The sequence below is a fragment of the Rattus norvegicus genome, chromosome 3, assembly GCF_021556685.1.
Source record: "Rattus norvegicus strain SHRSP/BbbUtx chromosome 3, alternate assembly SHRSP_T2T, whole genome shotgun sequence".
NCBI lineage: Eukaryota > Metazoa > Chordata > Mammalia > Rodentia > Muridae > Rattus > Rattus norvegicus.
Window position 1 is genome coordinate 114,455,784 of NC_141536.1, and position 17,162 is coordinate 114,472,945.

At 51.5% G+C, this 17,162-nt stretch overlaps 1 protein-coding gene across 6 annotated transcripts in view; it reads right to left on the reverse strand.

Annotated features, from left to right (window-relative positions):
- Positions 1–14,135, reverse strand: part of Kcnip3 (potassium voltage-gated channel interacting protein 3) — a 66,488-nt gene extending 52,353 nt beyond the window's left edge. For 2 of the 6 annotated variants that reach the window (XR_015683406.1, XM_087654319.1), the window contains exons 1-3: positions 13,960–14,135; positions 13,116–13,276; positions 1,705–1,870 (exon numbers count right to left, since the gene is read on the reverse strand). Coding sequence is in view for 5 of the 6 variants with exons in the window: in XM_087654319.1 (XP_087510445.1) it covers positions 1,705–1,870; positions 13,116–13,232 (283 nt within the window). In the remaining variant the exon portion in view is untranslated. 6 annotated transcript variants of the gene reach the window in all.
- Positions 14,136–17,162: the final 3,027 nt, after the last annotated feature.

Here is a 17,162-nt window from a genome sequence, read left to right on the forward strand (position 1 = left end):
GGGTATTGGCTGTAGCTCCTTATTCACGCAGCTTTACACAGCTTGCTTCCCATCAGCCATACCTCCTCTCAGTGTATGGCAACTTCTGATAAACATGCCCGTCCATGTACATACAGGCTGGGCTGGGTTGCTCCATGTTATCCTGGCCTTACCCTGTACTGTGTACCGCTGAAGGGAGCGACTGGGAAAAGGCGCTGTCTTCTAAGAAGCCACCCTGAATGGGGTGTGACCCTGCTTGCTCTCAGGCTCTCCACCCAGTGCCATCACAAGGGTACAGTTCCATCCAGAGCCACTACCGCCCAGCAAATCGGCTTTCGGGACAGAGCAGGGTTTATGGAGGGAAACAGAGGGCTTGGCTGTAGCTGTTTTATTCTGCCTGTCCAGGAAAACTCACGATGGCAGACACGAGAGAGGTGAGACTCTGAGTTTGAAGGGGACAGAAAGCTGAGCTATCTTGGGTGGGTGGAGCTGAGTCCCCTTGGACACACCCAGAGGCCACACCAGAGTACCACAGCTCTTGGAGTCCACTCTGGTGCAAATCACACACGTTCCGTCGCCTGCAAGACCTTAAAACAGCTGGGGCCTCAGGAGGGCTCCCCACATGTACTAGTGCTTCTATGGGAAAGGTTCAGAGACACATGTCAGCTAAGAGTGACATTAGTTCACAAGGGGCGGGGCTCTTGTGGAACAGAATCAAGCTAACAGCAAGTCAGGGTTGGCTTTGCCGATAAAGATGAGGTCTTAGGATGCAGCAGCCTTGTCCCTTCACACACATGCACAGGCCACTGTGCTTGCTCTCTCTCCTCCACTCAGGAGCACCAGCCAACCTGGGAGGCTAGGAGCACTGAGTGTGTCCATTGTCCGACAAGGAGGCTGAGGCTCCCTGGAGATCACACAACAAGAGTTTGTGGTTTAAGAAAACGCACAAAGCAGGTCTCCGGGCCGAGCATGTACCTCGTTCCCGTGACAAATTCTCATACATGCCTCTATACCATCAAAAACATATGTGGTATGGGGAGGGACCTTGCGGCCGATCCTGGAATGCTGGTGTGGAATTGCACTTCCACATGCATGGCATATGCACGTGGGTGTGTATGCACTCTCACATGCAAAGGTGTGAGTGTGTATGTGTGAGAGAGTGTGTATGTGTGCAGGGGCTCTGTGAGGTTATCTCTGCATTTTCTGTACTACTGTTCCTCATAAATCCCCCCCCCCAAATAACTGTAGATAAGCACGGTTATTGCTGCTGGCCTCACTCCCATGCTACACACACTCCACAATGCCAGCCTCAGTCTCTGGGCACATGGGACAAGAACCAGGAAGTACTAGATCTGCCCTGTGGGGTAGGTACAGGGCCCTTTTTTGTTGAGGACTATGAAGGATCCATGAGATGTTCAAAATAGCTCTGCGGGTGAGTGCTGGGTGAGGGAGCACCTAGCTCTAGCCTGTTTCTATCTCCCAGCTACTCTCTCAAAACCTGCATATGGTCCCAGTTTGCTGTCTCCTTGTCCTGCACTCCCGTCCTGTACTAGAGCTTGGGTTTCTGTGTGGAACAGGCATCAGTGAAGGGAGAGTGGGAATGAGTGGAGACAAGTTTCCCAACAGAGTAGAAGGCAGTGTGGTCCAAGATGGCCTCTGTGACCTCAGGAATGACAAAGCCCAGTGTGACCGTCTCTCTCTGGACCCCAGTCACTCTTGTCCTACCTGAGCCTTGTGGGGCAGCACTGGACAGGATCCACTTGATTAAGCAGCAACGCATCAGGGCCTGGCGGGTGAACCGTGGCCTCTGCCACTTGATGCCTTCCCTCTTGCTCAGCGGTATGCGCCCAGGGTCTCCCAGGAGGCTGCCATCCGATGCCTTCATTGCTTCCTGCAGAGGGAGTGGAGGGAGGAGGCTTCCTAAGCACAGGCTCACAGGAGGGACCTCCAGAAGGTCCTATGGGCCACTCTGATGTCCTGGGTGAGGGCAGTCCTAACTCTATCAGGAACCTGCAAGCTGCAGCAGTGCTGGCTGCAAGACCCCCTCCAGTCTCACCCCCGAGCCCTGCTGCTCCCACCATACCTCGCAGTTTTTTTCTGTCCTGCACTCAGGCTCTTACATAGGGCAGGGCCCCAAAAGAAGGGTTCCAGGGAAGCAAGGCCACAAGTGAGCCCTGCCTTGTTCATCCCAAGCTGCCCACCCCCTCACCAGCATGGCTGACAGAGCTGAATAGCTCCTTAAAGAACTCACTGAAGCCTAGAGAAGAGAAGAAAGAGGGTTCACATGGGGGATACCTACTGTGAGGTAAGTGCACTTCCTTCCTCCCGGTAAGGTAAGGGCCTTGCTTGGCCTTGACTGGAAGTGAGCCTGACTGTGGATGAAAACCCGTGTGACCACAAAAAGAAGCCTGCCCTGCCTGTGTCCGTCTGGCCAGCTAATTAGGGGAAGCTGGAAAAGCAGGTGTTGAGAGACAGTGGGACCTAGATTTGAGTAGGTATGAATCAGAAAAGGTCAACCTGGAGCCACTGTGGAGGATTCGGAGCAGAGAGATTTGTTTGCCTAGGGCAATACTGGCCTTCAAGCCTGTCCATCAAAGTGTCTGTCATCATTAGTCCCTAGTGGTGGCAGGGTAGCTCATGGTTGGGTAGGCTGCAGACAGCCATGACAGCCCCTCTGGGTTTCTGGTTTGCTTCATCTGTGTTCTGTCTCCCACTAGCACAGCGATGGAACCGGTAGATCTTGGCTCACTGTTGTGCCCTCATACTCTCAGCAACAACCCCTACATTCTTTCCCTTCTGCAAGGCTCATGAAGGGATGCCAGGGATATGGAAGGAGGCAGCTCCCTACACGGATTGTGCACATGCATCTGCATACTTGAACACATGTGCATACACTGACGACCCCCCCCCCGCCACAGGCACATGCTCCCACATACCCTGCCCTGGCTGGGTCAGAGGCACCTTCTACATTATCATGCATCTCATTCAGGAAAGGAACCGCCTTGACGGATAAAATCTGTATATTGATCAAGGAGTAGGGGGCAGGGTGATACTCCATCATCTCGTGAATTCACTGATGAAGACTCTACACTTGGGGAGGGGAGCAGAAGCTGGGATGGACCTCAGAACTTCAACACCATTAGCAGGGGCCCTTCACTAGAAGCCCACCCCATCCACTAGTAGATTTTGTCTCAAACCCTAGGCAGATGTGGAGGACCCTGTGATCCCCCAGGGCAGGCTGAGACCCCCTAGTGCATGCTACACATTATCTTTTTTTTTTTTTTGCAATTTTACTTCTTTATTTTCTTTTTCTTTTTCTTTATTTTTTTTGTTAAGTTACTTGAGTATTTCTTATTTACATTTCGAATGTTATTCCCTTTCCCGGTTTCTGGGCCAACATCCCCCTAACCCCTCCCCCTCCCTTCTTTATGGGTGTTCCCCTCCCCATCCTCCCCCCATTACCGCCCTCCCCCCAACAGTCACATTCACTGGGGGTTCAGTCTTAGCAGGACCAAGGGATTCCCCTTCCACTGGTGCTCTTACTAGGATATTCATTGCTACCTATGAGGTCAGAGTCCAGGGTCAGTCCATGCATAGCCTTTGGGTAGTGGCTTAGTCCCTGGAAGCTCTAGTTGCTTGGCATTGTTGTTCATAAGGGGTCTCGAGCCCCTTCAAGCTCTTCCAGTCCTTTCTCTGATTCCTTCAACGGGGGGTCCTATTCTCAGTTCAGTGGTTTGCTGCTGGCATTCGCCTCTGTGTTTGCTGTATTCTGGCTGTGTCTCTCAGGAGCGATCTACATCCGGCTCCTGACGGCCTGCACTTCTTTGCTTCATCCATCTTGTCTAATTGGATGGCTGTATATGTATGGGCCACATGTGGGGCAGGCTCTGAATGGGTATTCCTTCTGTGTCTGTTTTAATCTTTGCCTCTCTATGCTACACATTATCTTGTCACAATCCTATGGGGTAGGTCACACCACCTTTCTATAGGTAAGGAAACGGAGTCTCTGAGGAGTGTGGTGAGGTGTCACACTGTGGTGTGGCACTGACTCCAAGGTTCAGATAATCTTAACCACAGGCTTCCAAAGTGACTGTTCATGGAGCCAGGTCCCTGGAGAGATTTCAGAAGGTGGGTGTTGGGGGTCCCTTAACCAGATCTACAATCTCCCAGAGTAATTGTTATGAGTGCCCTGGGACAAAGGGTCCTAGTGCCATTTTTCTCCCTGGTAGAGAGTCAGGGTGATAGCTAGGCACCTGCACTGGCTTCCTCTACCTAGCTGAGTGGCCAGAGTTCTCAATTTGAGCCCCTCAAGACAAGTGCTGTGATAGTTTCCCTTCCTGAGGTAGGAAGCTCTGAAGAGAAAGAAGGGCAGAGTAAAGGGAGCCTGTCCCTGATCCCACAGAAGAGTCAAGCCTGTGGCCTGGGCCCATCCCACGAGGGAGGCAGGAGCAGAGATGGGTGAGTGCGGTCATCTTCATGAATATTTGACACTTGTCTGTCTGGGAGAGGGTCTGATTGAGCTGCCAAGGAATGTTAAATGGCTCTCCTGACACTCTCTTCTTGCCTCCCAGGCTCAAAGGCTTTGAGGGGAGGGAGGTGACCCCATTGCCCCCTCACTCTTATAGGCTCCGTGGGGGGAGGTGACAAAGTGAGGGCTGCTGGGTCACTGAGGACAGTGGATCAGACATTAAACATCCATTTGCCCCTGCTGGGAGTCCCTGTCACTTTGTAAATCAAACCATGTCATGTGCCTGCCCCCAGCTCACTGTGCTCCACTTAGGCCGCCTCTCTCCACAGCACTGCCTAAGTATTGGGTATCATTTGATCCCAGCACTGGGTGCTTGTCCCCAGGATGCTCAAGGCCACACTCAGGTGTCAGACCCCTGAAGCACTGCTCTAACTAGGTCATTCCTTTGTGCCTCCACCTCAGCCTCTGTGGCTCCAGCACCTGGCAGTATGGAGTATAGCTGATTATTCTGCCTTCTCAGTTCACTCCAGAATGTCACTCCGAGACTACTAGTGTGAGTGTGCGTGCGTGCGTGCGTGCGTGCATGCGTGTGTGTGTGTGTGTGTGTGTGTGTGTGTCTGTATGCGTGTGCGTGTGTGTGTGTAAATTGCTTGCTCTATCATAGAACCTGGCACCTAGGAGCCCTTAATTTTTCAAACTCTATGGTAAAAGGATAATCCATCCAGAAGAAAGATGCACAGACATGTCACCAAAGGGAACAGAGATGGCATGTAAACACCTGGGAAAATGCCATCTTCTGTCATCACGGAAATGTCCATTGACAACCACCATGAGAGCCAGGAAGATGGTTCAGCGGATAAAGTGCCTAATGTCTTAACTTTAATTTCTAGAACCTACACAAAAGTGGACTTCACAAAGGTGGTGAGAATGGGCTCAAAAAAACTGATCTCTGTACCCCCACACACACACAAATACATTTTTTTCTTTTTCTTTTTCTTTTCTTTTTTTTTTTTTTCAGAGCTGGGGACTGAACCCAGGGCCTTGCACTTGCTAGGCAAGCGCTCTACCACTGAGCTAAATCCCCAACCCACAAATACATTTTTAAAGAAAGTCACCATGAAGGGGTTGAAGAGATGGCTCAGTGGTTAAGAGCAGTGGCTGCTCTTCCAGAGGACCCAGGTTCAATTCCTAGCACCTGTATGGCAGCTCACAATTTTCTGTAACTTCTGTTCCAAATGATCTGAAACCCTTATACAGAAATATGTAGGCAAAACACTAGTGTATATAAAATGAAAATAAATAATTTGAAAGAAAGAAAGAATGCCACCACGAGAAACACTTTGTGCCTGAAATAAAAACTAAAACGAATGCAGTACAGACAGGGACCCTGGGCTATTTCCAACTGGTCCCTGGGAACACTGAGTACTTTAGCCACTCAGAAGAACAGCTCGGCAGGTCCTTAGCAAACAGAACACAGAGCTAACACGTAACCAGGCAATATCAGCCTTGGGTGTTTGTCCCAGGTGGTTGAAAATGTATGTTCAAACAAAAACTTACTACTGAATATTCATGGTAGTTTTATCTGTAAGAACCCCAAACTGGAAACAGCCAGATGTCCCAGAGTGGCGAACCTGAGAGTGGTAGAGAAGGTTGTCTCAGAAATTCTCACCCATGAGAAGGGAGGACCTGCACTCTCGTCACAACTTGAAGAGTCAGAATTAAGCAGAATGAAAAAGCCAGTCCTGAAAGGTCACATGCCACGTGAGTCTATTTACATAGCAGTTTGAAATGACAGCACATTAGCAATGGAGAACAGATTAAAAGGCCAAGAATTGGGTGGGGGAAGGGCAGAGGGACGAGAAAGGTGTGGTTATGAAAGGTTGATAAGAAGGACCTTTTGGGGACAGAGCTATTGTGTATCTTGATGGTAGTGGCGGATACACAAATTAGAGCTGACAATATTTCAATGGCCAACACACACACACACACACACACACACACACACACACACACACACACACACTCAAGTCATTGCGGCAACTTGTGTGAGATTGGTGGCAGCATCAGTGTTTGTGTCGTGGGGCTGAGATTGTACTGGTTGGGCTTTGTTTTTAAACAGGGTCTAGTTATTTAGAGCTGGTTAGCCTGAAATTCAGAGAGAGTCACCTGACGCCGCCTCTTGAGTGCTGCCACTGCTTCTTGAGTTCAAGGACTAAGGCCTACGCTGTATACCCAGCTTGTACTAGGATTTTGGGGTTTTTTTTTGTTTTGTTTTGGTTTTGGTGTTTTTGTCTGTCTGTCTGAGTCAGGGTCTACTATATCCCAGGGTGGCATCAAATTCAGTTTTCTATGAATGGCCTTGACCTCCTGATCCTTCTGCTCCTGTCTCCCTGATACTAAGATTGGTGGTACATGCCACCACTATGACATTGATGAGTCTTCCCTAGGAAAACTGGGCAAAGTAGATGTAGGGTATATGCTCTTTTGTTAAAGTCATACTTAGCTCAATTAGAGTTTCCTTTGCAGTTGACAAGACTACTTAGTGTGTGAAAGCACTTGGGGGTCACCCCTGGGGACTTGAGTTCAACTCAAGGACCCACATGGTAGAAGAACTGAATTCTGCAAATCATCCTCTGACCTCTGACCTGTGTGTGCCTGTGCATGTGTGTACCTGTGCATGTGTGTACCTGTGCATGTGTGTGTCTGTGCATGCGTGTACCTGTGCATGCGTGTACCTGTGCATGTAGGTGGAGCAGAGAGCCTAATGACAAATGCTTAGGATGTGCTGAGATGAGGGCAGAGATGCAGGTTTCAGGGTCAGAGCCTGTCCCCATGGAGACAGAGGGAGAACAGCAAATCCTGATGGTGGTCCAGCTTGGTACTAGACACTGTTGTCCCGAGAGTTTCAGCATGTTAGCCCATTGACCCCAACATCCTACCACACAGTTCCTTACCCAACATAGGTTCCCTGAAAGCCATGAGGCCCATGGGACAGTTACCTGGCACACTGCTTATGACCTGCAGGGAATACCTTCTCCTTTGAGGGCCTGTCTGGGAAAAGGATGGAGTCATACTACTGAGGAGCCCAAAGGTGAGACTCTGAGTAGCTAGTATATAATCCCTGGCCCCAGAGGACCCCAAATATCAGCCCAGGGGAAGATTAGTAGAGGTATCCAGTGGGCGTATGCTAGCTGAATGGGGCAGGATACATAGATGAAAGTTGTTGACAGTTCTGACAAGTTTCTATTAAAATACCCAGCAGTTCACCAGAGGTATATCTTAGGCATAAAAGTGCATGCAAAGTGTACCATTACACATGCACACACACATGCTCATGCACACACACACCACCACCACCACCACCACCACCAAACAAAACAAGCACACTGTCTCATGAATGGAAACCACACTGAGAAGTTTTCTAAAAGCAGCCAGGACACACTGGATGCTGGTGCAGAGGCCACACCTTGCTTTGTGTAGTCAGGGGAATCCAGGACAGGCTGGCATTATTGCAGGCAGCTGAGTGAGAGGGAAGAGGCCCATGGCCAGCCAGGCAGAGACTTGAATGCTGGACCCACAGGTCCTCCTTGGGAAATCGCGGACAGAGGACTTGACTACCGCAAGCCTGAGTTTCTTTATCTATAGATAAGGTTCATGGCATGCCCTCCCAGAGTTACGGGAAATATAGGTGAAGTTCTAAATACAAAGATAAGTGCCCACCCACCGTGGTAATTATCGCTGTCTTTCTGGCCCTGATTAGGGGTCTTACTGCTTGGGCAAGGCAGCAAGAGGAATCCCCACATTGTGTCTGAAGATCTAAAGAACTATGCACACATGAACACAAGGGTTCTGTTGCCTGGGGACCGTGTCACCTGCCTGCTTGTTTTTATTAAAAAGCAAGCCAACAACAACAAAATCAAACCAGCCACAAAACAAACAAAACCCCAGACCTCTACTCTGTAGAGTCAGAAGTACAGCTAAGGATTAGAGTCTTCTCCCACCAAATAGAAGATTTGGGGTCTTGATAGGGGAGGGCTGCTCGAGGTTCTCAGAGGCCAGTGTCTGAGCCAGATGTGGGGTTAACCTGCACCCCTCCTTCTATAGGGACCGCCTAGATGCATTCTGGCTTACCCAGCACCCACTAGTTGTTTGCTCTATTTCCGTCGAACGGGACAGATGGCAGAAAGCAGTGGTGGGTGTTGTGTCGTGCAGGCCCACAAGGACTGGAGAGCTTTGAGAGCCTGAGTTCTCTCCACCCACCCCTGGGCACAGACAGATGTGAGCTAGGTAGGTAGTTCATCCTGGCAGGGAAAGCTGAAGTCACATGTCCCTGTAGGTGGGAGCGTGCACATACACAGGAATGTACATACCCTCATATGTGCACACACGTGCATGCACACACCCCTGGTCCTTACATTCAGGGTGTTGCACAGCAGAGGATAGAATTGTACTGTCCTAGTCTTGCATCTGGTGCCTGCCAACTTGCCAGGACATGAGCTCCGCTCCCCTTGACAGCGAGGACACCCCCATTAACTCAGGAATGGACTTATGCTGCTCTTCAGAATCCCTTAAATTATACTCAGCCACCAGGTGTATAAGGTCTAGGCTAAATGTGTTGGTAGAGGATTTTATCCTCCTAGGGGTTAGTGATATGAGACCATGACACAGAGGAGCTAAGTAACCTGTCTGTGGACACACAGCTGATATATGAAGAAGGAGCTAGAGCAGAGCCAGGACCCGACCGATACAGAACCAGGGCTCACAGACAACAGGGGCAGCCCTGAGCCCTCATCAAGCCTCTGTGGCCAGGGCTCTCCATCATGAGGGTCGGCGCTGATGGGCTAATGGGCTGGTCTGTATATTTATGGGGTACTGGGGACAGCAGCAGTATGGCATTTCCAGCTTCCCACAGAACAGCACAGGGGGCTGAGCCCATCTGGGGCCCAAGCAGAGGTTTTGCGTATGTCCTAACCCCCCAGTAGGAAGTTGGAGGTCAGGAGAAGGACAGGTTTGCATGGGGACAGAACCCTAGCTAGAACTAAGGTTCCTGAGACCTCTGCCCTGAGTGCCTATCTGGAAAGAGGCTTTTCCCACAAGGCCTGGCGAGGGCATGATACCAGGGAAAAGGATCTCCTCTTTGTCCCAGAGGTCACCCACAGTCGGGAGGCAGGGGAAAGCAGGAGTGACACCTTAGTCTAGCATCTTTGCTCGCCCTCACTGACTGAAGGATAGAGTGCTGAGACAGGCCAGAGTGGGAGAGCCCAGGGACAGGCCCCTCTTGGCTGTCCTCCTGCCTGTCAGCTCCCCTTGCTCCAACTCTGGCACTGTCACATGGCTGCGCTGTGGCACTCTAGGATGTGGGCTGATCACAGCTGACAGATGCACCTGTTCAAGGGGGGGAAACGTCAGTCAGCTGGGAGCTGGGGGGAGCTGTGAGTCACGCACCCTGTGCACATGTCCTGCCTGGGGCAGGACTGGTCAAGGCTGATGCTTTCCCCTTTCCCTCCTTTGTCTTCTCTAAGAAAGCTCTCACAGAGGCCATTTTGGGGAGCCTGCAACTTCCCCTGAGAATCCCAGTGAGTATCAGGGGGCTGAGGGAGCAGAGGGTGCCCTTAAGACCAGCCCGATTTATCCAAAGAGCTCTCTACTTTGGGGGAAGATAGGAAGAAGGGAAAGGGACCGGACTGAGTTGAGCTAAGATGAGAGGATGTTTGACTTGCGTATGAAGCCCTGGCTTTAAACCCCCCAGTGAAGTGGGTATGGTGACACACACCTGTAATCCCACTGCTCAGGAGGCAGAGGCAGGGGATCAGAAGTTCAATGTCATCCTCTGGTACACAGCAAAGGCTACTTAGGCTAGAAGAAACAGAAAATGAAGAGAAAAGGAAAGAAGAGGGAGAGAACCTCAGGTTCTTTCCTTTCCATGTCTGGATCCACAGCCCAGCAAGGGGAAGTAGGGGTTAATGCAGTCAGGGTCATGGCTGGAAAGAGTCCCCAGTGTCATTAAGAGGCAGGCTAAGAAGGCACAAACAGGTCAGAAAGTCTCCAGTCAAACCTCCTTGGCTGCCTGGTTAAAGGCACGCCCCGTCCCCTGGAGTCTGCTCCTACCACTCTACTGTACAGCTCACCCAGTGCTTGGGGTCTGTGCTGCAGGAGACAGGACAGGGCTCAGATCCAGTCCCAACACTGCTTGCAGTTTAGGACCCTCCTCTGCCCCTTGCCTGTAGAGTAAGAACAACACCCAGTCCCACCTGGTTGGCTGCATGAGGATAATGTCTTAGAGGGAATGGTGGCCCTGTCTGTGCTCTCAGTTACTGTTACCGCCTTTGCAAACAGGCAAATTAAGGTGAGTCTTGCAAGAAGTTGGAGAGGCTCCCAAAGCCAAACTGATCTGGTGTCCACTTTACCACCTCAGAATCTGCATGTGCTGGCTCGCTCCTCCCGACACAGGGTTTGGATTGTGGTCAGTGCCCACTCTGAACTTTGGTAGCATTAGAAAGAAGATGGTAGGGTCCACTCTGCAGAACCAAGTGGAAGCCAGTAAAGAAAGGAATGGCTGGGGTATGGAGAGAAGGCAGGGGCAGAATGGGGTCAGCTATTGACTATGAAAGGCAGAGCCATCTCCCAGCCTATGCTAGTTACTGTCCCTCTTGCCACCTCCATAATCTCCTACTGGTAGGGGACAATAGGGACTTCACCCAGAACCACTGCCACTGTGGTGCTGGCTTTCATCCTGGGCCGGGCTACACATGGAAATCCAAGGGCAGCCATAAGCACAATGTGCCCTATGGGTGCCCAGGAGCCAATTGTGGGCATGGTGGAGGTGACAGTGGCTAAGAGAACGGCCAAGTAGACTATGGGCCACTCACTCTGCCCAACTGGTAGGGGAGTGGTGGTTAAGGACCCAGGAAGAATTCTGGGACCACCAGAGAAGGGTAAAGGGAAGGGGCTATCGGCTGGTGGCAAGCGCCAGCTGTGCACATGTAGGCACGCATGACTGTAGAAATCCCTGTACCTGTGGCCACACAGAATCGAGTTGCTTGGCTCTGTGAGGGAGGGGTCATCACAGGGTCTATGTGGACCCAATGTTCATGGATGTACACAGCTGTGCTGCACACAGTACACTTGTGATCTAAGTGTGGATGTGAGTCTGGGACGGAGGGCTGTTTATGCTTCTGCCCTGCCAGTCCAGAGGTTGCTAGGGACACGTGTGACAAGAAAGAAAGTACCTTTCAAGGTACCCTTTATTCTATCTGGGAATCGTTTACGGTATCCTGGGAAATGGACCAGACAGGGCAGGGATAGTATCCTGGATTTGGGGTAGTATGGCCTGAAACCCGTCTACAGCCCTCTCTGGGCTGCTTGTCCTCATGGGGAGGGGGACAGGAAGCCATCTTTTGGGAGGAGAGACTTTAAGATGCCAGTCCAATATCTAATCTTTTTTTGTAAAATAAGACCTTGATTTCCTTACTTAGGGCATCCAACTGGACCTGGATCTGGCCCTTTCTCTCCCTAAGCAAGACCATCCCAGGCTTGTGGGCAGCATGCAAGGCTCCAGGTCAGACTTTCTGAGGGTCAATGCTCAGCGGGGGCACAGCTTATTTTTCTTGGCTCCAGCCTTCCCCTCACCTGGCTACTGTTTCTTGAACTTTGTGCCAGGTGCCTCTTTGCCTCCCCTCTCTCTCCATCCCCCAACCATGGGGGCAGAGATGTTTGTGGTCATATTAGAGGCCTCATAGTGCTTTAAGGAGGGAGGAGGTCTTCATTCATTCATTGAAAGATGACTTGAAAGCTTCACTCATTGACTAGCCCCCACACATAAGACACCCTTTTCCACACTCCTGTGTCTCACTAAAGTCTATGAGGCTACAGTCGGGTCAGCTACCCCGGCCCCTGCCCCACCAAGGACCTAATTGAACAGGACCAGTCATGGAGCTAGTCTCAAGCTTCTCTTCTGTCCACAGACACCCATAGTCTCTTCCATCCAAAGGCCACAGGATCCCAGCCTCCCTGGCAAGATGCCCTGAACAATCACTTTCCTTTAGAGAGGTCACTTCGAAAATACTCTGGTTATGGCCAATACCAACACCAGAGCCCCGCATTCCCCAAGTCCAGGCAAGTGCTCAGCCCCTCAGAGCCTACCTTGGTCCTCTGCATCTCGGCTGCTGAAAGGGACCGTCACTAATCTTTCCGCTTTGCAGCCTGAACGAGCCAGACTGCCTGGTCCGGCTGGCAGCTGCCTCATGTTTGCTTGGACCCAGACGCAATTGTCACTGGAGGCTTCTCTCCCGCCCCCTGCCCACTCCTTCCACCCTCCCTTTCTCCCGGGTCTTAGCTCCACCTCTCTTCCTCTGCCTCTTCCCTCCCTCTCCTTATCTCCCCCCTCCTTAGCCTCCATCCTGACAACCTCCAGTTTCTCTTTCTCCTGGGCTCCTAGTTCTGGCCTCTCAGCCTATCTGTCCCCCTGTCTAGGCTCAGGGTCTATCCCTGGCTCTCACCTCCCGCTAGTACAGGGTCTGTTCCCACCCTTCCTTGTCACAGGAAAAGAAGGGAGGGTACTCCACCTCCAGTCCCTGCGCAGGACAGAGAGGAGCCCTTGGGATTACGTCACTAAGGTAATACCTGGGGTCCTTCTACCTCTTGTTGCCCTCTCCCATCCGTTAGTCACCTCTGTGCCACCCTTCATAGGCCTTGCAGTATAAAAATCTTCCAAGCTGGAGCGAGCACTTAACAGTTTCCCAGTTTCACTGTCCTTTGACTCCAAGGTTTGACCAAATTTAGGCATTCAGAGCAACCACAGGAGCTCCCCTCGATCTCTTGATGTGGGACCTGGGGAAGGAAGAAGGGATCAGGGGTCCTGAGCGTCCCTTGAAAGGCTCCTTCCTGCCTATAGGAGACAAGCTCTTGGGCATTTTCTAATGCCCGAGGGAATCCACCAGGAGCCAGGTGCCGAAACCTGCGCCAAGTTTCCCTTTTTGGCGCCCGGAGGAGCCTGCCTGTGCCAGTAGTTCCCATGGAAACAGAGCCTGAGCTGTCCCCCTCCTTCCCAGAAAGCTCGGGAGCACTTGCTTGCCCTCCCTACCCTGTCCCGCCCCCTTTTTATCGAGGCAACCAATTAGCTCCAGCTGCTGGACCCTCCCGGGCAACAAAACCCTGGGGCTGCTGATTCCAGGGCAGGAAAGCCGTCCCTAGAGGAGAGGTGACAACTCTGCCATCTGTGCAGCAGGACTTCACTCTGGGCAAGGGACTCAGCAGACCTAGGACTCTCTGGGAAAGAGGACAAGGACCCCAGAGGCTCCCGGGTCAGGGCTAATCTTCCCAGGTGACTTGGCATTAGGCAAATTCCCACAAGGCCTTGGAGTAGCATAGTGGACTTGAGAGAAAAGGGTCATTATCGCAGTCTATGCAAATGATGGCCAAACTCAGAAAAGCTGAGTCTTTGCCTACCCAACAAAGCATGAGGTCCAGGCTGTGTTCACTCAGAGCCATGGCTGGGGGAACTTTCTACTCACCAGTTACATGTCTAAGATTCAGGACGTGCTTATTACATAGGCCTGTCCTTACTCGTGGCATTTTCTGAGTGGCACAGTCTTCTGAGCATTCCACGCCAAGCCAGTGCCTCTTTCTGGAGAGCCACAAGTCTCTGCTTGGCATCGTTGCTGAAATTCCATTCCTCTGATATGAGTTCCTTGGAAGTAACAGGCAAAGCAGAGACAGCATAGAACGGAATCCTCTCCTCCTGGGCCTACCAGGGAGCCAGCAACACACCCCCCCAAACCCCTCTCCAGCAGATCCCCCTCATAAACACATGTATGGGCATCTGTGCCCTGCCAGCAGCCTCAAAGTCACCTGACACCCCTTTCCTCAGGTTCTCTCAGAGACTTTCCCAGGGCCCTGGGCATTTCCAGGGTCTCTGGGAGATGCAGGAACAAAAAGGGTTGAAGCAGGGACTCCTCAAGTGGACCTCAGCCTTGCTATGCCACATGGGCACAGGCTGACTTCCCCTAAACTCTTGGAATCTGAGAAGATTGGGGGCTTGTTGAACCCCAAAAGGTCTAGAATGCTGAAGGAGGTCCAGTATGGTTTGACAACTGTTAGGCTGATGGGTCTTGGCTGTGGCTTCCTCGGGTGGGCCGGGGGTGGGATGGGGTGGGGTGCAGATCGCAAGAGGAAGAGGGAGGGACAACTCCAAGTTTCAGGAGGCTGTTCTCTTCTTTGTATTATAACACGCAAAGACTCAGCTGTGGACCAGCACAACCAACTGGAGTCCTCTCCTCTAATCTAAGAAAGAAACTCACAAAAACATAACCAAAGACCTTGGGAGTCATCTGACCCCTCCCCGGTCCCTGCTCAAGACCTCTCCATACCAGACTCAAGTTTAGTTTCTCCCCTAGTCTCTCAGACTTAGCTCTGATGAGCCTCAAGTTTCATGTTTTACCTCTTGCCCGTTCTGTGTCTGGGCCTTGGAGAGTGGGTAGGGACATTTCTCAGGGCTCATTCCTCACAGTCCTTACTTGTGAGAGGACCACCACTGTGTGTAGTCAGGTCTCATCTCATGAGAGCTCCAAAAATGTCTGTTGCCCTAAAAAGCCTTCTTCTGGGAGCTGCAAATCTCAGAAGTGGACACAACCCAGAATGGCAAACACCTGGAGTGGCTTTCTCGGGCCCTTGAAATCTCTTTTGCCACCAGCCACATGGAAACCAGGACACTTCTTGGGAGGGGGACAGAGCAGCTCTTGGTCACTTCAGGCCACACAGCACAGTCGGAGCTCTCTTTTGGCTCACTCATATTTGGCACACCTACCCCAAAGTGGGGGCCACTAGGCTCAAACTGAGCTTCTGAAGGCAGGAGGCCCGCTCCTAGGGAGGGCGGGTGGTCAGGCTTAGCTAAGCTCCTCTCTGGGTTTGGTGGAGTGACTGGCTCTCCCTTTTCTGTGGTGGGCAGCTCCAAGGGTCTTCAGAGCCCGTGTCCTAGTTTGCTTTCTCTTGGTTTATAATCCACAAGCAGCTTGTGTGAGGAAAGGGTTTATTTGTGCATACACTTAGGCATGGAAGGAAGGAAGGGCAGGAACTGAAGCAGAGACCGTGGAAAAACACTGCTCACTGACTAGCAAAGCCTGCTTTCCTGATGCAACCAACACCCACCTGCCCAGGGTTGGCACTGCCCCCAGTGTCCCCCCCATCAATAATTAACCAATAAAATGCCCTACACACTTGCCTACAGGCTGGTCTGATGGACGTTTTTGAGCAGTTGGTAGGTCCATCTTTCCAGGTGGTTGTTTTGTGCTTGGAGGACCATGGCTATCAAGGAGCTTCCAACACCCAGGGGTAGATGCACCTGCTCTTGTCCGAATCCTGTGCCTTCGCCAGGCCTGGAGCAGGGCCAACCAATGTGGTCACATCCCAACTCTCACAGGAGCCTTCATTGGAACCAGCCGCCCTCCCTGGGCACTGCCATTTATAACAGTGACCCCTAAAGAGGGAGAAGGAAGCATTTGGGCCCTGCATTTTTCAGACTGGAGGAGTCCATGGACCCCACTTGCTCTTTTTTATTTTTTTAAAGAAGGCAGGAAGTGGACATGGGTCACGGTGGACATGCAGTGTTCAAAGCATGATTTGTGGGAGTTGGTTCTCCAACCACTTGGTCCTAGAACTCAAGCTCATGTCCCCAGGTTTGGCAGTAAGTCCCCGTATCCACTGAGACATCTTGCTGACTCTCCTGCTCTTAATTTTTTTTTGATGCCTCTTGCTTCTGGCTTTAATAAAGGGAAGGCCCCTCACTACTTCACCCTGAGGCCTAGCCTCCCTCCTTCCCTCAAGTCTCCATTAGCCCTGGCTCCTTGGTACCCTCAATGCAGATGAGGGAGTGGCTGCCTCATCCCCAAATCCCACATCACCTGTGGGCAGCAGTCAGGATAGGTCTCACTCCAACTCTCCTCACCCAGTTCTACAACTTTAGTGCTGCTATATGATTGAAGCACGTGAAGCACTCCACATGGCATAGCTGAGATACTCAGGGAAGGACAGTTATAAGGAGAAAAGGTTTTGTTTTTATCAGGCTGGCTGACAGCATCCCAGCTCAGCACATGTGCTGAAGAGGTAAGGAGATGGTTTTGGCTCTTGGACAATAGAGGGACACTGTCCATTGTCCACACTGACTTCAGGCTGGACCCTGGGAATTCCTCTGGGTATGTCTTGCTCACACCTGATCCCTGTGCCTTCCTTTTCTAAACCAAGTAGCTAAATGGCTGCCTCTTTCTTGGCTTCTTGGCTAATCCGTAGTGCCCAGCACACTTCCTGGTTTGCAGTCTTAGCTCAGTGAATAAATGTTTTCTCACTCTGCTGCACCCCCAGCCACACATCCCTTGCTTTGTACCCCGAGCTGCCCAGACCTGTTCACCTAGAACCTCAGATGCTCTGCCCCACACAGCACTCCTGTGGCAGAATCTGCCACGGGTCCTTGTGCTGAGTGACCAGGTGGAGCATCTGGCAGAACTCCTAGGGCCCCGAATCTGCCATCCCTCCTGCTACAGAGACATCAAAGGACATCGACTTCCCTGTGTGCTCATAGGAGATGGAGACCTGTAGAGAATTCAGGAGAACATGTCCAGGGTCAGGAACAGGGGACCTGAAACTAACTTAGATGACCTTGAAGCAACCAGGTAACTTCCTGGAGCTTCATCAGGCTCAACCAGATGATAACTTGACCTCCTCT